At 40.3% G+C, this 20,215-nt stretch overlaps 1 protein-coding gene across 1 annotated transcript in view; it reads left to right on the top strand.

Moving 5' to 3' along the window:
• ADAMTS12 (ADAM metallopeptidase with thrombospondin type 1 motif 12) overlaps positions 1-20,215 on the top strand; it is a 163,625-nt gene that overhangs the window by 62,510 nt on the left and 80,900 nt on the right. The window contains exon 3 of the mRNA XM_062017960.1: positions 2,039-2,213. Within this exon, the coding sequence (XP_061873944.1) occupies positions 2,039-2,213 (175 nt within the window). The remainder of the gene's footprint in view (positions 1-2,038; positions 2,214-20,215) is intronic.

A 20,215-nucleotide genomic window follows, 5' to 3' on the forward strand; every position in this document is an offset into this window, starting at 1 on the left:
TTTTCTTTGCAGATTTTTTCGACACTGTGAGGAGGGCTGGGCTTTTAGCCTGTAGACGGATAGAAAATAGATGAAAGCTTTGAATAATAGTAATGATTTATGACTTAGTTTTTTTAATGAGGATTCTCATTAAAATGTACATTCTCTCTGTGTACATTCGGTTGCATGGAGAACATCAGGTCTGTTCCATAAATTAAATTAAGATGCAAGGTACACATCACAATGAGTTTAGAGGCAATATAGGCTCAATGTATTCTTCCTTCCTACCCCCTGAGACTGTGCTGTGAAGAGTTCATGGCTATAATTTGATGGCAGGGACAGGGAGGTAGGGATGGAGAAGAGGCAAGGATAGCATGTTCCCAAATACCTTTGTTGGGTTAAACCAAGAGTCTGATGGAGAACACCAACCTGCTGACAAGTGGCCTTGAATTTGTGATGCTGGTACTTTTCAAACCTTCAAGAGGCAACAGGAGTGAAGGAAGCATTCTCTTGTCTCAATAACCAATTTTTAAGGCTGAAGTTAAAAGTATTTTTCATTGGTCATCATAAAGTCAGAGTGAAAACCAGAGAAACTGTAACAAGCTACGTCTGTGGTTCAGAAATGCTTGGTCAGTGGGCTGATGGGTACAGTTGTATACTCTTTGGTGACAGAGATGGATTATGTATTTCCATGACATCCCTTCAGTTGTTTATGGGGATGCACCACTGCACAAATGCCTGAAATGTCTGTGTGGATGTGCCCAGCAATATTGGTAAGCCAACCATGAAGAGTTGTGCATAACCTGAAAATATACCTAGCTAGGATTCTTCTTGTTTTTTTCTGAGGTGGCACCAGACCCAACTCTAGACTGGTATTTCTACTCTACTGTAGTAGGTTTTCAATAAATAGAGATTTTCTGATAGTCTGATAGTCAGGAGCTGTTGTGCCAACTTGAAGTGTGTGTTGGTAACACTGCAAAGTCTGGATTGTCTCCTTGGTAAAATAGGTCCTTGGATGACTTCTTGCTCTACAGTGACTTCTGCCTAGATGTCGAGTGTGGGAACAGCCTTTGTCTTCCCAAGATTCAGTAATCTGTAGCCAAGAAATACGAACTAGCTGTTATCAATCTTTTAGAGAGAAAATGTTAAAGCTGTCATATAGAAATTAGACATGCTTGAGCTGGTTTACTTTGGGAAGATGTGACATACAGACATGACCTCTTTCAGAAATTAAGGGACGTTAAAAATTTCCACTTGTTCTGCATGAAGTGCAGGAAGCTTCTCTTGGCTCTTGCCTCACGTAACAAAGAGAAGTCAAGCAGAAGGCAGTAATTACAACATAAAGAAGGACAATGCTGCTAACCGTGTTTGTGTCCGCATTCAGTAATCTATTAATGTAAAGAATGAAGCACATGCAATAAATGTGAGTCAGGTTGTAGCATGAGAGGTGTTACAGCCTTTGTTACGTGAGTCTATTATATGATTACAATAGCTTGCTGAATTAATGAAAAGCTGTTTATTTCTTCCACTGTAAGCCTGGGCTCTGAGTGGGTTTGTAGTCTTGAGAGAGGACCGCACAGTCCAGCTCAACTGATGGGTTGTCTAATCTGACTGGGGAATTGCAGCTGGGCACGGAATTATGCTTTGCACTTAGGAAACAGCATCTATTGAGAGCTTGTTCTCTTGGGGATGGATGCAAAAGCATCAGAAAAAGAAGACACAACTCTTCCTAGTGCATCATGTTTGACAAATTAACTTTTGACCCTTCAGTGACTTTATACAAATACAGAAGGCTCTGCCTCCATATACAGTTATTTCACGTTATTAGGAGGAAGGTTTTTTTTCCTGTTCCCCTTTGGACTGTTATGCCTTTGTGGTGTACAAAGTAATCTTGATGTATGCAACATAATAAAAGCTGAAAACCTGTTGTTTTCATATTACTGTAATGTAATGACTGTCTTATAAGAAAAGCTCAAGAAAGATTATATGAAAAAAGTCTAATTTTTTTTAACTTCTAGGACTGCACAGTAGAGATTAACTCTTTTGTGTTTGTTTTCAGACTGGATATTTCTGTCTGCCCCACGGACACTACTTCATTGAGCCCATTAAAAAGCATTCACAGAAAGAGGGAACACCCCATCCCCATATTATCTATGGGGCGAATATCCTTCAAAATGCTGTAAGGAGAGGACGGGCAATCCCAATGGAAAAAGAACAAGCATGTGGATTGAATGGTACAAATATTGCTGGATTTACGCCTCTTTGCTTTCTGCATCTTTTTTAGCAGATTTTATTTTAAAGTGGTGTGTGCTTTTCCTTCTGCCAAGCTTTTTGAAAGTTCTGTAAAAACAGATTATGCAAAACATCTCAGTCAAAACACCTCGGGAGCCACCCATCTGGGTTCCTTTCTGAAAACTTAAATTCCTGTTATGACTGCTCAGATACATTTTTCACATAATTGTTGATCCTTTCTACCCCTCACTTTTTTCTCCAGACAGAGCTGTTCAGGGAGTTTGACTGAAATCTTGAGTGGTGTTGGGATGACAGGAGTTGCAGTCATTTTTTTTTTTTTAACTGCATTATTTTCACTGCATGACAATGTTGTCCTCAACAGAAAATATCTTCCTCCTAATTCATGGTTTAAATTTAGGATTTTTAGATTCTCTGTGATAGCTAACCAAAAACTTTAGACTTTATTTGGTTGTTCTGAAAGCAGAATGCAAGGTGGTTTATTTGTGGAAGCATAAGTGTAAATAACTTAAATGTTGGTGCAATAATACTCAATGTCATGTCTTTTGGGAAGGAAAATGAATACACTATGTTGGGAAGGGTGTACTGGGAACACACTTGGCATTTCATAATTCCAAAATGAGTTCCTTTATTTAATAAAAACATTTACTTGGTTGATTCATACAAAAAATGTACATACCTTGCATTGATTCACTGATGTTTGATGCTTTCAAGCTGAGTCCACATAGAATCACAGAATCATAGAATGGTAGGGGTTGGAAGAGACCTTAGAGATCATCTAGTCCAACCACTTGTTGTTTCATTACTTTTCCAGGGATGGAGGTGAGATTGACCGGCCTGTAGTTTCCTGGATTCTCTCTTTCTTGCCTTTGAACAGACCATTTAGTCTAACTTCCCTGCAGAAGCAAGTCCACCTAGATCAGGTCACACAGGGTCAGGTCAAGGAAGGCTTTGAAAACCTCCAGAAAAGGAGACTCCAGACCCCTCTGTGCAGCCTGTTCCACTGCTCACTCACCCTCTCAGTAAAATAGTTTTTTCTTATATTTAAGTGGAAGTTTTTGTGTTCCAGTTTCATCCCGTTACCCCTTGTCCTCTTGCTAGCTACTACCAAAAAAAGGGATGTCCCAACCTCCTGACACCCACCATTTAGATATTTGTAAATATTAATGAGATCTCCCCTCAGTCTCCTCTTCTTTACACTAAACAGCCCCAGTTCCTGCAGCCTTTCTTCATATGAAAGATGTTCCAGTCCCCTGATCATCTTGGTGGCCCTGCACTGGAGTGTCTCGAGAAGTTCTATGTCCTCTTGAGCTGGGGAGCCCAGAACTGGACACAGGACTGCAGATGAGGCCTCACCAGGGCAGAGGAGAGGGGGAAAAGAACATCCCTTGACCTGCTGGCCACACTCTTCTTGATGCATCCCAGGATGCCATTGGCCTTCTTGGCCACGAAGGCACATTGCTGGATCATGGTTAGTTTATTATCAACCAGCACTCCCAGGTCTCTCTGCAGAGCTACTCTCCAGCAGGTCAACCCCTAACCTGTCCTGGTGCATGGGGCTGTTCCTCCCCAGGTGCAGGACTCTGCACTTGTCGTTGTTGAACCTCACGAGGTTCCTCTCTGTCCAACTCTCAAGCCGGTTGAGATCCTGCTGAATGGCAGCACGGCCTCTGGGGAATCAGCCAGTCCTCCCAGTTTGGTGTCATCAGGGAACTTGCTGAGGGTACACTCTGTCCCCTCATCCAGGTCATTGATGAAGATGTTGAGCAAGACTGGCTCCAGAACCAATCCCTGTGGAACTCCCTTGGAGGGGGGACTGCTTGCTCTATTTTGCTTCCCCCTCCTCAAGTCCCTTAGTTTAAATACCTCTTTATTAAGTTTGCTAGTCTACTCCCAAATAATTCAGTGCCTTTACAGGAGAGATGTATCCCATCCCGTCCTATCAGGCTGTAGTCCCCAAGGAAGGATCCATTGTCAAAATACCCAAAGCCTTCCTGCTGGCACCAGCCTCTCAGCCAGGAGTTCACTTGGCTGATTTTTCCATTGCAAACTCTTCCTTTATCTCTAGTGAACAGGATAGAGGAGGGAATAAACTGAGCCCCTCTACCTTTTACCTGCTCCCCCAAGGATTTAAAATCTATCTGGATCCTGGAGATGTCATGCCTCGTGACATCATTCATACCTACATGGAACACATCAGGCTTCAGAAAAAGTACAGTATTGGTAGGGGGAAGAAATGATAAACTAAATGACATTAGGACCAAGTTAATGTAAAAACAGAGCTGCAGAATATCCAGGGCCGTGCTTCTGTCTGTTTTTCTCAGGTTAATGGTTAAAGAGTAGTTCAGTCTTTCCCAAGGGTGGGAAAAAATGAGGAATGTAGGCATTTTAACTCTCAGTCATGAAACAGTAAATTGAACAAGCAAACAACAACTCATCTCCACTGTATTTCTGGTCACAGAGGTGCTTTGCACTTCTTGCTTGCTGTCCAGGAGCAGTGTAAAATGATAGCTGAGGAAAACTAGAAGGCTGGTGGCTAGGGAGTAGCTATTTGATTTTCTGTGATAATGAGTACGTAAGTGTAAAGAGAAGCTGTAAGTGTTAATATGAATCCCATTCCTTATTATTTTGCATTTGTTGTTATTTTTCATCAAATCAAATGATTTCTACTTGTTAGACAAATAAGCCTGAAACTGAAAAGTCATGAATGTTGATGTCTGCATTGGCTTAAATCTAAAATATCTCCCCAATTTTCTTTTTCATCTGATAACTGCTGGGATAAATGAGAGGAATTTGTTCAGATTTGTCTGCAAAGAATGAGGAGGTGCTTTTGCCTACTGTCTTGGTTTTTTTATGCTTTTGTCAGTGAATTCCTTTGTTTAACCACATGTAAGAGGGAAGAAACAAAAGCCCAGGACATTGTTTTATTCTGAAAGGTTAGTCAGTCTTTTTTGGGAGAACATTGTGGCCAACGTAAGCAGCCTTGCTTGCTGGCAGAACTTCTGATACATGCTGTGTAACCTCCATATCTTTTAAAGAATGATGCTATGTTTCCTCTTTATTTGTTTATCCTGTATTTAACTACATCAGTTTCTATTCAGCTTAATTTGCCTCGTTTCTCCAAAGCACAGAGATTATTCTTCTTAGGATGGTGAACATGCATTGAATTGTGGTAACTGAGATTAATTCAATGTAGAGGGAATACCATCTTTGTCTGCGTCCCTCTGCTTTCTACGAACAGGCTCTATTAAACTTTTTAAAAGACACTTGCCAGTGAATAGATACATTCAGTCAGAATTACCCCTGTTTTAAAGCAGCAACAACAAAACGAACGGCCTGCAGGAGTACATGGAATATCTCTCATCTCTATTAACATTTTGCATTGAACTGAAAACAGTGAGCGCCTGCTTGCGCAGCCAGCAGGATATTTAACATTTCAGGGATGGGATGCCTAGGAAACAAAGACAGAATAGCTGGTTTGTTCTAGCAGTGGATGAAACAATTGCTTCTAAGTGGTATCAAGAGATTTTTTTTCACCACCAAACAAACTTGTGAAATGAAAGCAAGAGATTGTAACTTTCTTTCAGGAAGACTGATTTTTTCAGTTGTAATCTGGAGTTTATTAGAAGCTAATCAGAGATAAACATTTTTTTAAGTGCCTTATGCTTTCCGTCAAAGGAAAAAATGAAGAGTTCTATTTCTAAAACCTCTGCATTCTGTACTAGAGAGATAAGAATCCTTCAACTTTGAGTTTCTAACTTCTGACATGAACTTAAGAAGACTTCTGTCTTCTTTTCACTTTGCTCTCAAAAATCTGCTTACTTCTAATGAATGGATGCACATATGTAGTCTTGCTAAGCAATAAAAAGCATTTTAGATTTCATTAGCATACAGATGTTCAATAGATATGTTTACTCTTATTGGAACTTTAGGTTTTAAGGACACTGGATAAGGTTCTTATCTCTTCATTTGAGTAGTGTTGCAGTTAGATACTTGAGTTTAAACTAATAGCGTTACAAGCTGGCTCTTTTTATAGTTAGTGAAGTAGTTGAATTGAATTGTAAAGACTAATTCATCATATTCTAAGATGACATCTTTGACTTTTGGAATTAGTTGTCCATGGAGCTGCCTAGACTGTAGTTACAGGCAGTAGAAGCATCATTAGAAGAGCGTTGTGGTTTAATGCCAGACAACAACTAGGACCCATGCAGCTGCTTGCTCACACCTGCCCTTTCCAGTGGGATGGGCAGGAGAGTTAGGAAAAGAAAGCTAAAACTTGTGAATTGATATAAAGACAGTTTACTAACTGAAATAAAATATAATAATAACAAATAGTAAGATATATAATGAAAAGAGGGAAAAAACCCCAAAAACCAAAAACCACAGGAGAAAAAAATCCTTGATGCCCAGCAGTTGCTCACCACCCGCTGACTGATGCCCAAGCAGCCATCTGTCCCTCCCCACCAGCTTCCCCTGGTTTATATACTGGGCATAACATCCTAAGGTATGGAATAACCCTTTGGCTGGTTTGGGTCAGCTGGCCATGCTCCCTCTCAGTTTCTTCTGTTCTCCCAGCCCAGTTGCTGGCAAGGCAGAAAGGGCGTTGACATTGTGCAAGCATTGCTCAGCACTAAAACATTCCTGTATTATCAACGTTCTTTTCAGCATAAACCCAAAACACAGCCCTGTATCAGCTATTAGGAAAATATTAACTCTATACCAGGCAAAATCAGGACAACAAAAAGAGGAACAAAATCCTGTATTATGTGCAATTCCTCCTCTGCAGTTAAATGGGTGTAGAATTGAAACTAGAACTTTCTCCAAGTGGATCCAAAGCCTATGATGAACAGGGTTCAGAGAAAGCTCAATGCTGGCAAAGTGCTGCCATCTGCTTGCCCAGCCTCTGTTTTTTCATCTCTCTTTTCCACTGGAATGTAACCTTCAGTATTTCAGTAGCTCCTACTAGCTGAAACAAGGTGCTCTCTGTAAGTACGTGTGCAGGAGGTAAGGGGAGAAAAATGTGGAAATGGGAAATTGCTGTAACAGTGTGGTAGTAGTCATTTGTTGCCACCAAATGCATCAGAAATGTGAGATCTTCCTCACCCAATGACTGAATAAATTTTTGGAGTTCTGTGACAGGCTGTTTTCCAAATAGCATGAGTCAAATCTGTAAAGAGGGAATAATTACTCATTTTTTTTCCCTTGAAGTCTTTCCATTTATTCCCTGTGCCACTGGAAAGAAATCTCATTTGCTACACCATGCTTGCTTACTACACCTACTGTAGCTTAAAGAGTAGATTGTGGTCTCTTCCGTGTCTTTATTGAAACAGTTTGTGTAACCACTCATCAGATCGAAGAGTCGCAGCCTGAATCCAGACTAAAATGAGTTCAGCATTTCTGCATCTTGTAGAGAAACATATTTTTCTCTTGCTCCATGCCTAGAGCTTTCCTTATCAAACTAGATGTGATGCTGTTGCACTAAGTACTGCTATTAATTGAGTAAAGAAATGCTTTTTTAATGTATATGTTAAATTGCTGCAGTATTATTTTGGAGAGCAATAGAAAGCTCTAAAATTAAACTGTTACATGTCACGTGCAGTCCCGTTCTGTTTTGTAGGATAACACTAGCTTTGAACAAGAGAAAACCTTATTTCCACAGTTGAAATAGAAAACCCAGGAAGCCACATTTAGGAAAACATTTTGTTGCAGGAGTTTAAAAATTTACTCAGAACACTTGACCCATTAATGGAGTAGTATTGGCAAAGCTATTCAGCCTCTAGTCTGGCTGGTGCCAGAATTCTCAGTCATACTGAACTCTCTGTGAACTTTCTAAAAAGAAACTACAATTACCTTATTATTTGTGGGCAGATCACAGATTTGTAATTCTTCTGAGAAGTGCTGTATTTGTCCTGTGGGGCTAATGCACTGATATGTTCTCAATGTTCACAATTAGTTTCTCTGAAGTCTGCATGTCCCTGACGAGCCTCTGGCAGCCTCCTGTTGTAAGTGACCCACTGTAAACTGGTGTCTGAGCACACTTTTTCTGCAAGTAACACAGTGCCCTTGAACTTGGCCACCCTGTGCTTGGTGGTGCTGTTCTTTACTCAATGCTCCCATCATCTACTTGAACTTGGATCCATTTTGTGTGCTGAACTCCTGGATGAATTGTGCTGTGGTGGTTTAGCCCTGGCTGGGTGCCAGGTGCCCACTGAGTCATCATACCACTCCCCCTCCTAAACTAGGCAGGGGAGAGAAAAATCCTTCCAAAGGAGACAGTCCTTGATGAACTTCTCCAACCTGGATCTTTCCCAAGGGCCACAGTTGGTTACAAACTGCTCCGGCATGGGCCGTCCCACAGGGGCAGCTCCTCATACCCTGCCCCAGTGTGGGTCATCCACGGGGAGAACAGTCCTTCAGGGACAGACTGCTCCAGCCTGAGTCCCTCACAAGATCACATTAGCCCTATCAGCTTACAGGAGAAGCTTCTGGCCAATCTTTATTTAAAAAAGCAACACCTGTAGCCCACCCCCTCACTGCCAGAAACTTGGCCCAGGCAAAACCGCTACAGGAGACCATAGTACTCCTCTCAGCATAAATTTTACCTTTGTGATTATTTATGATTATTTGAGAAGAACAGCATAACTTTACAGGTTATAAGATTTTTTTTCTGTGTACCACAACTTCAGTCATTTTGTAAAGAACTTACTCCTTTTTAGGAGTAAGCGCAGCCATATCTGGACTCACCACTTACCCAATAGCATGTACTGGAGCAGACAGATCCTGTTCTGCACTGTCTGCTCTGTATGTCTAAACTGTTTTTGTTACTGAAAACAAAGATCTTCATCAACACAGATTTAGTGACCTGCTAACTGGATTTTATTCAGTATAAAAGGCTTCTGGTAGGGTGAGGTTTATTCCTCAGTTTCTCAGTGCTTATGTAAAGATTACTTGTTGCAGGGTGTCTTTGCAAATGATACCACTCTGCTATCTGCTATGTCTGAACTACACTGGAAAAACTGTATGTAAATAACAGACTGGATGGACACTATTCGCATACTCTTTTTCTTGCAAATATTCAACTTAAACTTATTTACATATTTCAGCAAACAACATATAATCAGTTGGATTAACTGAAAAAACTGCAAATACCTGTCCTCTTTACACAACCAAAGCTGAAGGCTTTAAGGACATAAATCAGACTGTTAAATTAGAGAAAGTATCTTCTAATCTATTCCAGGCAGTCTCAAGAAACACTGCCCCAAAATTAATCTTTGTGTGAAAAAGAACGTCCAAAGCTGTGATGTTCTTTATTAATTTCTTAAAAAAAGAATTCTTCTATTTCCATGCTGTCTCTAGTTTGTACTCATTTTAAGAAAAGTCTTGTCTAGTATTTGCTCAGCTGCAAAAGAGTGTTTGACTTGAAGCTGCAGAGAGATATTTTTGTATTTTGAATTCTTTTTAAACACAGTTAAAACACAGCCTCAGTCTGAGTGCTCCACTCTGCCAGAGTTAGAATTAGCACCAAGTTCTCTTGCCTGCTTGAATTATAGAACAAGATGAATCAAATTCCTTCCTCTCTGATCTGCACTACTGTCAGTTGAGCCCCAGTCCAAATTCCCTTCGGCACTGTGCAGATTTGTACTTGGATCAAAATTCCCTTTCTGATTCTGCATTTTTAACAAGGGATAATTCTTGACATTTTCTCTATTATTTGCCTGACATTCTCCATGTAAAATAATCACTGAACCACTTTCTGCTTTATGGTACTTTGTTGTCGATGTCCCAGTTGCATCCATTGCCCCTCATGAGGTCTGTCGGCCAGGTCTTCCTCAAAGAAGATGGAAGGAGATGAGAGGGATGACATTTCACCTGCCAAGGAGGTGACAGGGAAGAAGAACAGTAAAAGAAGGGAGATTCCTGCAAAATCCAGGCCAGCCTCATTGTCAGTCAGGTCCAAGCAGAGATAGGCTTAGCGTTGGGGAATGGATTACTGAACATTCTGTTTCCCAGCTGATGAACATAACCTGGTTTTGTCCATTGTTAATCCACTTTTTGGATATTTTTATCTCCTTAAGCAGTAATTAATGATACTGTTTTATAATATGTATGAACTGGATGTTTCTTTCAGGAAAAGCAGTCTGCATTTTCTTCGCTTTCTGGTCACACGTGTTTACATACCTCTGTAATTTCAAGGCTACCTGAAGAGGACCTAGGGATTTTCTGCAAATGAAGACTGAGATTGTCACTTAGAAAACTGCAGATGCTCAGTCTGTTTACTGGGCCTTGCACAGCTCTTTTTCCATGGGAGTGCAAATTTCAAAGCTCAAACCCAATGCTAAACAAACGCTTTCATGCTTCTTGGCATTCTACTGTGGGAGCCCTAACAGCTCGTGTCTGTGAAGACTTCTGACAGAGTTTTCTGTGGGCAGCAGACCACAGGGAGTCCACTTAACTATAGCTGGTGTTAATAGTGAACCTACAGCCTATGCATGACAAAATTGGAAGCAAATTAATGAGATCATGACATCCAGCAGGTTATAATGCCTCTGACAACCAGTCGCTGATAGGAAACTGGGAAAAAGAGGAAAAGTCAGTCTTACAAATGAGAAACTTCCTTTAGTGTGTGCAGTGGTACTCAAGAAGAGCTGAGAATGGCAGTCGTCCCCTTAAAACAGTGTTATTCTAACAGGATTGCTCCTGTGATGTGCCTCGTGACAGGAGTCTTTAACTTCTCACATGCAAAGGTGCTGTCAGCTGCCGCCCCTGAGACCTCTCAATGTTGTTTCCACTATTTCTCCCCTTGCTCCTTCTAGCAGTTTACAGATGACTTCATCAGCTCTGCCCAGTTGCAGGATGGAGTACCTGTGTGATGCTGTCCCTGTTCTGCTGTTTCAGTGCCTGATGTCTGTGCATGAGTATCTCTTCAGGAGCTTAATTAGACAAAATAAAGTCTTATATGCTTATATGACCTCCACAGTCATCTTTCAACATGTCTTGATGTTGGAAAATGTTGTTATCAGGGCCTGCTTTTAAGAATAGAGAACATTAAATGCAGTATGTGTGTGAGATTTTCAAGATGTCTTATCAGCATAATTAATTTTGATGTTTCCCAGATTGTCCATCCTTTCTCAGGCCAAGGCTCAGGAGAGAGTCCTCACCTGTAGGAGCTGCGCTTGCACTGTTAATGTGCACAGGAGGCTTGGGCCTGAGGCTTATGTTATTGTATTGCTCAGGTAATGTCATCTGCAATACCAGATATTTCACCTTAGCCAAGGACAAGGAGGCATCTCCAAAGAGCTAGCATGTGTTTTTTATTTTGAGCATGGTAGTGAGATTGTTGTGTTTTAAATCCAGGGGAGAAGTAGAATGGAAAAACCCAACAGCTGATCCAGTTAAAGGCCAAATAAACTCAGTTGTATAATGCCATAGATAAGAAGGTTATAGCATATGCAGGGTTTATTAAAGATACCATTTCAAACCTTGAAAGCAGTTAAGATTTAAATACTGTAAGTGTAATATTAGAAGGCATCAGGACTTGTGCAGATAATTACAATAGCTGTAGTTCTGTTACAAAAGTTACAGCATTATATATTTGTTTGCTCTGTTAGTTTAGATAAATGTTTTCTGAATATTACTATCTACTTTTTTCATTTATAGGCTTTTATGTAGTAAAACTCAGTGGTAGTGCATGAAATGGTTAGAGATGCTTCTTCCTGTAGGCTTGGGTTTTGCCATGGAAACGGTTTTGGTAGTGCTATATTTCCAAGAGATTTGGTTATCCCAAGATGAGAGCAGGACTGACACAGGGACAGCCTGAGAGAAATGAGGCAGAACTGTCAGCTAAGACATTTTTGCTGGGGGATGTTGGATTGCACTTTATTTTGGAAGCACAGGTCAAATATGTTTGGTGTCTAGTTACCCTACATGATCCCCCACAGTGTTTTATTCTGTTTCAAAGGGAAGGAAGTGGAAGCAGGTGTTCTTTCAAGACCTGCAGAACTTCCAGAGCTTTCAATTAGTAACTGACTCGTTGCCTGGCACCGAAAAGAATAGGGTGGACCTCAGCATCCTGGGTGTAGAAGTGGTTGCGTGGGAGTGCAAAAGCTGCTGTGAGTGAAGGGTACTGGGAGCACTGATAAGATGGCTGTGCTGATATGGGGCTCTTGCTGCAGGTTCATTTTTATCAATTCTCTACCAGGTCTGGCACTGCGACTTAGATTCTTTCGTGTCTCATCCTGTCTGCTGTGCCATGTCCAGTGTGCTGCAGTAATTTCTGTTTTGTCCTGTGTAAACTTACCTTTAGCTGAATTAATGAGCAGGTACAGTTTGTAGAATGAGCGCATTGGAGAGTTCCTGAAAGTGGCAATTACACATAAAATAGCTGATACAAATTATAACCTGGGGATGCATCTTTGCCTTGCTAACAGCCAATGACACTAGTTTTTCAGAAAGGTTTTAGAGTATTTGGGAAGCACTGGTTACTGCCTTGCTTTTTAGCTTTTAAACCCCTTAGTATTGCACACTATCTGTTAGCTGTGAAAAAGGGGAAAAAGGTGAAATGAATATGTGCATATCCATGAAAATGATAAGATTCCATTTCATGTTGCTACCAGGTACAGTACAGCTGACATAAAGGATACCTTTGGGTAAGTTTTGAAAAAAAAGTGGGGTTTGTTCTTCTACATTAATAGATCTAAGATGAGGTGTAGAAAGAAACGTATAGTCTAGATTATTTTTTAGTATTGTCCCATCCTTTTGTATTGTAAGTTAGAATTTCAGGGCAGCTAAGAGACATTTTTTAAGCTATTAGTTTTAAGACCAGGAGATTCTCATTGTCAGTGCTCAGTGAAATAATCCCATGTATTTTTTTAATGGATACTTTATTAATTTATATAAGTAAATGCATCCATTTAAGACCTGGGGTTAAATTATTTCCCAACCAATCAGTTCTGCAAGTAATAAGACAAAGATGTGTTTAGAAATCTTTTTTTTTTCTTTTTAGAATTTTATCCTCTGCTTCTGATAGTGCTTTATAGTTGGACTGTCATGTTACAGCTGGAGAACTTTCTCAAATCCACTCTTGAAAAGGTATTTTTAGCTGCATTCATGACTTATTTTTGCATCTGGAAAAGTTGAAGTAAATCTATCTTCTTGAAATCTACCCAAGTTTTTGTGTTGGCACTGCGAAAGAATAAAGGATTGTCAGTTGGGGTGATGTCAGCCAAGTTGCCCAGTTCCCATGTATATGAGCATCCAGTAACCACTCTATTGATGTCTTGAAAGAGAGTATTTGAAACATGTCACAGTTTAAGCTGTGTATTTTGAAAGCTAAATTAGAAACTATTATTTCTTAGAAATGTGGACATGGGAATGATAAAAATACACTGAAAATACTAATCTCATGCCAGAGTATGTGGCAAAACCCTGACATTGTAAACTTAGACGGTAGCTGCAAAAGCAGGCAGTTTATATGATGAACAAAAATAGTCATCTTCTTTAGTAACTTCTCTTGAAAAATTTTGTTTAAAATATTCTAGGGATATTCAGAACACTGTATAGTCTGTTTTACAGTGTTACTTTTTATCTGTAAAGTGAGTGCTGAGCTAGCATTTACTGTCATACAATAACACTGTCAATAGTGGCAACCACTAGTCGTACACAGTGAGACCGTGTTTGTGCTAACAAATGAAGCGCTCCAGTATTCTTTGGTGTTGCTGCCAAGTAGCACAGAATGATCTGTGTGTATACATTAAATTTTCTTGGCTCTTGAATAGAGCAGCCAGATCCTGCCTACTGAGATAGATTCCCTGGCCTGTGTCCATTCCTGTGCCGTGATTGAGACCGTACTCCTTGGCCTTTACTGATGCCATGCTAGGAAGCATCCACTTTAACAGAGTAGGCAAAAGAGCTCCATTGCTGGGGTGTATTTGTTCCCTGACTATATTTAACTTATTGGAATAGGCAAGGCCTATTGGAATTCCAATTCCTAATTTGTCCTAAGGGTCAAATTCTTGATGTATTTTTCTTGGTAGAGAAGGAGAGGACTTGAGAGAATGCAGTGTGGTTTTGCTCCATGAAGCTTCGGAATTGCCATTAAACATCTGTGGTGTACAAAGAATATCCATACTGACTCATAGCAAGTCAAGAATGCTGTAGTTGCTGCTACAGAATAGTGTTTCTGAGATTTCTTTTAGTTGACGGATCAGTTGGTTTGTGTGAGAAACAAATGTATATTTTATACATTTTTTGTTTATCTGTAGCTAAAAATAGGCTAAACCTTGAGTGATTTGTGTCTCTGTTATCTTGTTCACGTGCAGATATGTTAATGTTTTTATCTGTCTTGTAGATATCTCATGGATTGTCACAGGACAGAAGCAGTGCTGCAGAACACTTCAGACAGTCTGTAACTTAAGGGGGTGAACTTTAATAGTTAAGACTAGTGAAATAAACAAATATGAGCTATACTGGATGCCACTGCTAGGTTTAACCTTTTGCCACATTTTTGTCCATCTGTTACCACAGAAAAAGGTTTTGTTTTCTTTTTGCTTGGTAGTGAATGAAGCAAATACTAGGATTGTTGAGAGAATGAAATAGAATATATGTTAAGGTTCTATCAAAAATAGTCTCTATATGTTGAAAACGGTGAGATGAGCATCTGTAAAGTGGAGGCTCACTGTACTGTTAATACTGCCCAAGTGACAAAAACTGTGCAAAATTACTATTTCTAGTAATAATTGCTGAGGTGGAAAAAACTGCCATTGACTTCCAGAAGTGAATGGAGATAATAAAGAGCAGATTTGCTCAGTGATTTTAACATACAATGTGATTTAGACGCTAGAGACAGTCAGTTATTATGGAATATTAAATTTCTGTTTCTTTACAGAGCCTATTTAGACTGTGAACCCTCCTCATGCTAGCAAGATTTTTACAAAGAACATGAAACTCCTTGGTTACCTGCAAGAGACTGCCCCACAGCAACTACTCTGTAGCTGTTAGGTTTCCTGTAGAGTCTTACACGGAGATAGTGTTCATTCATGTTACCAAGGAGTGTGTCTGGAGTGGGGAGGACACATGCTGTGGTCTTGGGGACAGTTTGGAAAGATGAAATAGCTGATACTTGTTGGTGACCTAAGTAGTTTTGACATAACTTAGATGACCTGTTTTGGTCCCTAAATGTTCTTGGAATCTGTTCTGTCCTCAGCCAGCCCATATATAGATAAGTGGGGCCTGTCTCAGTGTGTAATTTCATGTGAATCAGTCCACCTAGGATGTGGCAGATTTCAGCTAGAGCTTTTGACCTGAAGTCATATCCTGAATTCCTGTGTTTTTACAACACTTGTGTCACAAATACAGCTGATAAATCTGCACTTGCAAAGCAAAGTTAATGCTTCTCTCAGCTGAAAAATCTCTCCATGGTTAAACCTTTTAGCCAGGAAAGTATGAGTAATTCACACGGTTGAAGAAGATCTGACAGGCACAACTATCTGTTTGCTGGTTTTCACTGTTAGAGCTATCTGGAGCTTCTGGAGCTGAGCAGAACTGTCTTTGACCCAGAATATGTCCAGAGAGAGCCGAAGCAGCAGAGCAAAGCGTGTTGACATCTGAGAGTGAGTTGGCCCTAAAAATGGCGTGAAGGGTTCAGGGTGCTTTGGCTTACTCATGGGAGTCAACGCTGAGCTAGTACCTTGCAGAGTATTCAGCAAGAGGAGCTGTTTTGTGTTTCACAAAGAGAAGAGGTGCAGTCAGGTCCAGAGGCACAGAAGAATGTAAAGAGATCAGGCTATACAGGAGAGGACAGGTAGGTGATGTGATGTGAAATAATCATCACTGTAGTTCGGCAGCCATGCTTTTCACAGACAGTTGCAAACCAAGCTGCTGAGAGTCAGTTAATTTAAACTTGGAAGCTTCTTTGTAGCTATGAGCTGGAGCAGGTTTGCAGGCCACCTGTTTGCAGCCACCCAGTACATTGAGTCATTGCAGGAGTTTTGGCATCTTGTGGCTGCTCTGTGCTGCCTGCATGTGTTTGGCTCTGACTTCCTACCACTGTGTGAGAGGAGGCAGGAGCAGCTGCTTTCAGCTGGCTCTGTACTGATCATTTGCAGGCATGGAGGTACAGCAAGTGGCTGGTTTTGTTCTATTCACGGGAGGGAAATGATGAACCAGAAGGGAGCTCCTGTGGTGCACCAGTTGGCTCTTGAAGACACAGAGGAGGCTCTTAAACCCACCCAGCATTTCTGGTTCTATGTGGAGTGCATGCAGTAGTGCTGAACATGTTTCTGTGATGATAGTGGTAACATAGGTGGAGTCTTTTGAAGGGTATCTGAGTGGAGGAAGCCCTTCTTCATTTCTTGCAAGTCTGAAAAGGGCAATATGGGTATCTTGGGTGTACAAAGGAGCAGTCTGTCCTCTCTGGGGCAGTGTAGGGAAATCTGGAGGTGTTTGCAGATAGCTGAGCAAGACTGCAAGTGGGAAGAGAAGCTTTTTGTTTTCCCTCAAGGGCAATCCAAAACACCCCTCTTCTGCTCTGCAGCTGTTTATCCCTGGTTGAACCACAGGAAACTTAGACCCTGTCTGTAGAAGGAAGCACATGTTATGGACTGGAAGGGGAGAGCTGATATATCTGCTTCTTTTGCTGTACTTTAGCTTATGGTTCTGTTGAGGAACAGAACAAAATGTTTCTTTGTTTTACAACTTCAGTAGGTATCTGTACTGTATAAAATTTGGTGTCTGATGAAAGAGCAGCTGCGCAACGTTTCTTGAAGTAAAATGCTTGCAGAAGGAAATGTACCAGTTTACTTTAAATCTCTGAATCAAATGTTAATATTCTCAGTCGTTGTTTCTTGAAGAGAGAACTACTAATGTTCACCATTTTTAGGTTCAGTTAATATTGTGAATTTAAATATGTAGTTGTGGATAGATAAGCTGCCTTAATGGCTTTTGCCCAAGAGGAATGACCCTCCCCAGTCGCTGTGGTACAGCACTGAGCCTTTTGCTGAGTCCACAAGCTTATCAAAGCCCAGGAGGTGGAGGCATCTTGCAGTTGCCTCTCAGGTCCCTGTGGGGGCTGATTGCAATATATACACCTTGAAAACCACGTAGCTTATCCCAGTCACATGCAAGGAGCAAACCTGTGATCTGATCTAGGTGGCCCTGCTTCTACAGAGGGGTTGGGCTAGATGATCTCTAAAGGTCCCTTCCAACCCCTACCATTTTGTGATTCTATGAAACCTTCTGTCTAAGTCATGCACACTGCTCAGATCCTTGGAATGGCAACCCTTACAAGTCCTTTCTTGTTCTTTGCCTCTTCCATCATTATTTTGCTTTTTTTCTGGCACATTTCCTTGCATTTATACTCTCTGTCCACCATTCCTATATTGTCACCAATTCTTGAAGCTTGTCATTATGACAACCTGCAATGAGTGTCCATTGTAGAAATCACTTAAGTAATTTTGAAGAACTGATGGGCACTGTAGAGACCTGTGCTGCCAATTTCTGGATCTTACTGATTCATAACCATCTTCCTGTCCATATGTCCAGGAGTCCTTCCAGAGTTTTATTGCTTTCTTTTAGTGCTGAATTCTGTAGCATGCAAGCTTAGGGAATAGAATCATAGAATTATTTAGGTTAGAAAAGACCCTTTAAGATCAACAATCCAACCATTAACCTAAAGGTTTCAAGCCTACCACTAAACCATGTTGCTTACTGCAACATAGAATCATAAAATCATAGGATGGTAGGGTTGGAAGGGACCTTTAGAGATCATCTAGTCCAACATGTCAACAGATTTTTTAAGTACCTTCAGGAATGGTGAGTGATTCCCCCACGTCCGTGGGCAGCCTCTCCCAGTGCTTAACAACCCTGCCAGTGAAGAAAGACTTCATAATATGCAATCTAAACCTCCCCTGGTACAACTTGAGACCATTTCCTCTCACCCTGTGACTTGTTACTTGGGAGAAGAGACTGACCCCCATCTCTCTGCAGCCTCCTTTCAGGTAGCTGTAGAGAGTGATCATATTTCCTCTCAGCCTCTTTTTCTTCAGGCTTAACACCCCTAGTTCTATCAGCTGCTCCTCATCAGACTGGTGCTCCAGATACTTCACGAGCTTCATTTCTCTTCTTTGGACACGCTCTGTCACCTCAGTGTCTTTCTTGTGGTGAATGAGATCATTGTAGCCCTTTAGTCTTACTTCTGACTTAAGCAAGTTGATGACCTTTAATAACAAATATATAACCAGTTTGAGTTTTCTTCATTAATGTGTGAATAAAATTTATGGGACGTAATAGAAATTTTTTGAGTCTGATTCAAGACCTTCTGGATACTACTTGCTTTCTGGAAAGCAGCACAGCTCTAAAAATGCACAAAGTACTTCAAGATGTCACTTTCAGTTCTTTGCATTCATTTTCTGAAAATGAATTTTGATGTAGGTATGTAAAAAGAAGACAAATTAATAATAAAGCCTGTGTGTTTAAATTTTCCTGTGCATCATAATGGCTTCTCAGAATTGCATTTCGTTATCATTCTGAAGTTAACGGTTACTACATTATGTGGTAAGAGACATTGAGACATTGTGGTTTTGCCCAGCCAGACATAATTTGTTGGGAGTTTTTAATCTGCACATTTGTTTTACAGTGAGAAGTATTCTGCTTTAGAAGATACTTGTTTTTCAGCAAATAAAAATAAAATTGTACTGCAACTTAGTTTGTTTTCAGATGCCATTTTACAAATTGTTAGACTGATTCGTAGAAGTGTCACCTTGTTCTTCTAATCTATCACATTAATGTTTTCACTAAAATAAGAGGTACCAGCCACTAAAGTGAATACGCATGGAAAGTTCAAGTGAGATAGAGCGGTGTACTCCTAGAACAGCGTCTTTGCATCTGTAGTTTTTTACTGTCCCTTATTGACTTATGTTTAATCCTTGGAAAAAAAAAAGCAAGAAAAGAGCATTCAGACAGAAGGAAAATGGTTGCAAAATGTAGGCAGCTCTAGACATAGCTGTTTTCCACGACATTATTCTCTTGTGTACCTCCTGATGCCAGTGGCCTACAACATTTATCATTCCATCCTTCCAGCATAAGTGGGTAATGAGTGGCAGACACACTCAGCAGCAGTATCTCATTAAGTGCATCAGTCAACACAGGTCCAAATTTAGCCTTCCTCTGCATTAGGGTGGTGTAGCTCCACTCTTTGATACTTAATGTTTTTGACAGCAGGCATGTTAAAGTTAAATAAAGCTTGCAAAGTTTTAAGCTTTCTTTCTCTGTGCTTGTTTTTGTTGGGACTTGGGGGTTGTCAGCATGTGGAAGTTTGTAATTAAATAGCTGTCATAGTTTCCTGTGTGAACACTGCTTCACACTCAGAAAGCGTTTGTGAGATCTACTGTAGCTGCTTTCAGAAATGCTTGTAAAAAGAACTGGTTGAGTTACCTGTTGTGTTTTAAATTCACATCTTTTCTTCTTTGTTTTACAACAGTTTTTCCAAATAGCATGTAAACTCTCACACTGATAGCATGCAGGCTTAGTTTTGTGATGGGTATTTGTAACCATGATTGTATGAGAAGGTACTCTGTGTATAAAATCTCTAGTGTATTTGGTTTCACTGCGCTTTTCTAGATAGCTTATTTATTTCAGCAGAGATAAAATAGGGAAAGGGATTTGCTTGAGTTTTGTAAATAGTTTTTGCAATAAATCTGCTATTAGAGTTGCTCTCCTTGTGGAGTGAAAGAGGAGAAAGTCCCATCTTCTTTAACTAGTACTGTGGTCATTAGTGCACTGCCTGCAAAATACCAAGTCCTTTACCAGATCTAGCCCACAGCAGGTTTATTTTCAGAAAACTCTGTTTCTGCCTTACTATCCTTTTAATTCTTATTGACTTATTCCTCATCCTTTCCTTCATTTAGTCTATGGCTAGGCTCATTTACACATCTTAATGCTAAGTTAATATTATTAATGCTGATTTAATATGTTTTTTTCATTTACCCTTGTA

The sequence above is a fragment of the Colius striatus genome, chromosome Z (genome assembly GCF_028858725.1).
Source record: "Colius striatus isolate bColStr4 chromosome Z, bColStr4.1.hap1, whole genome shotgun sequence".
In the NCBI taxonomy this organism is placed as follows: Eukaryota; Metazoa; Chordata; class Aves; order Coliiformes; family Coliidae; genus Colius; species Colius striatus.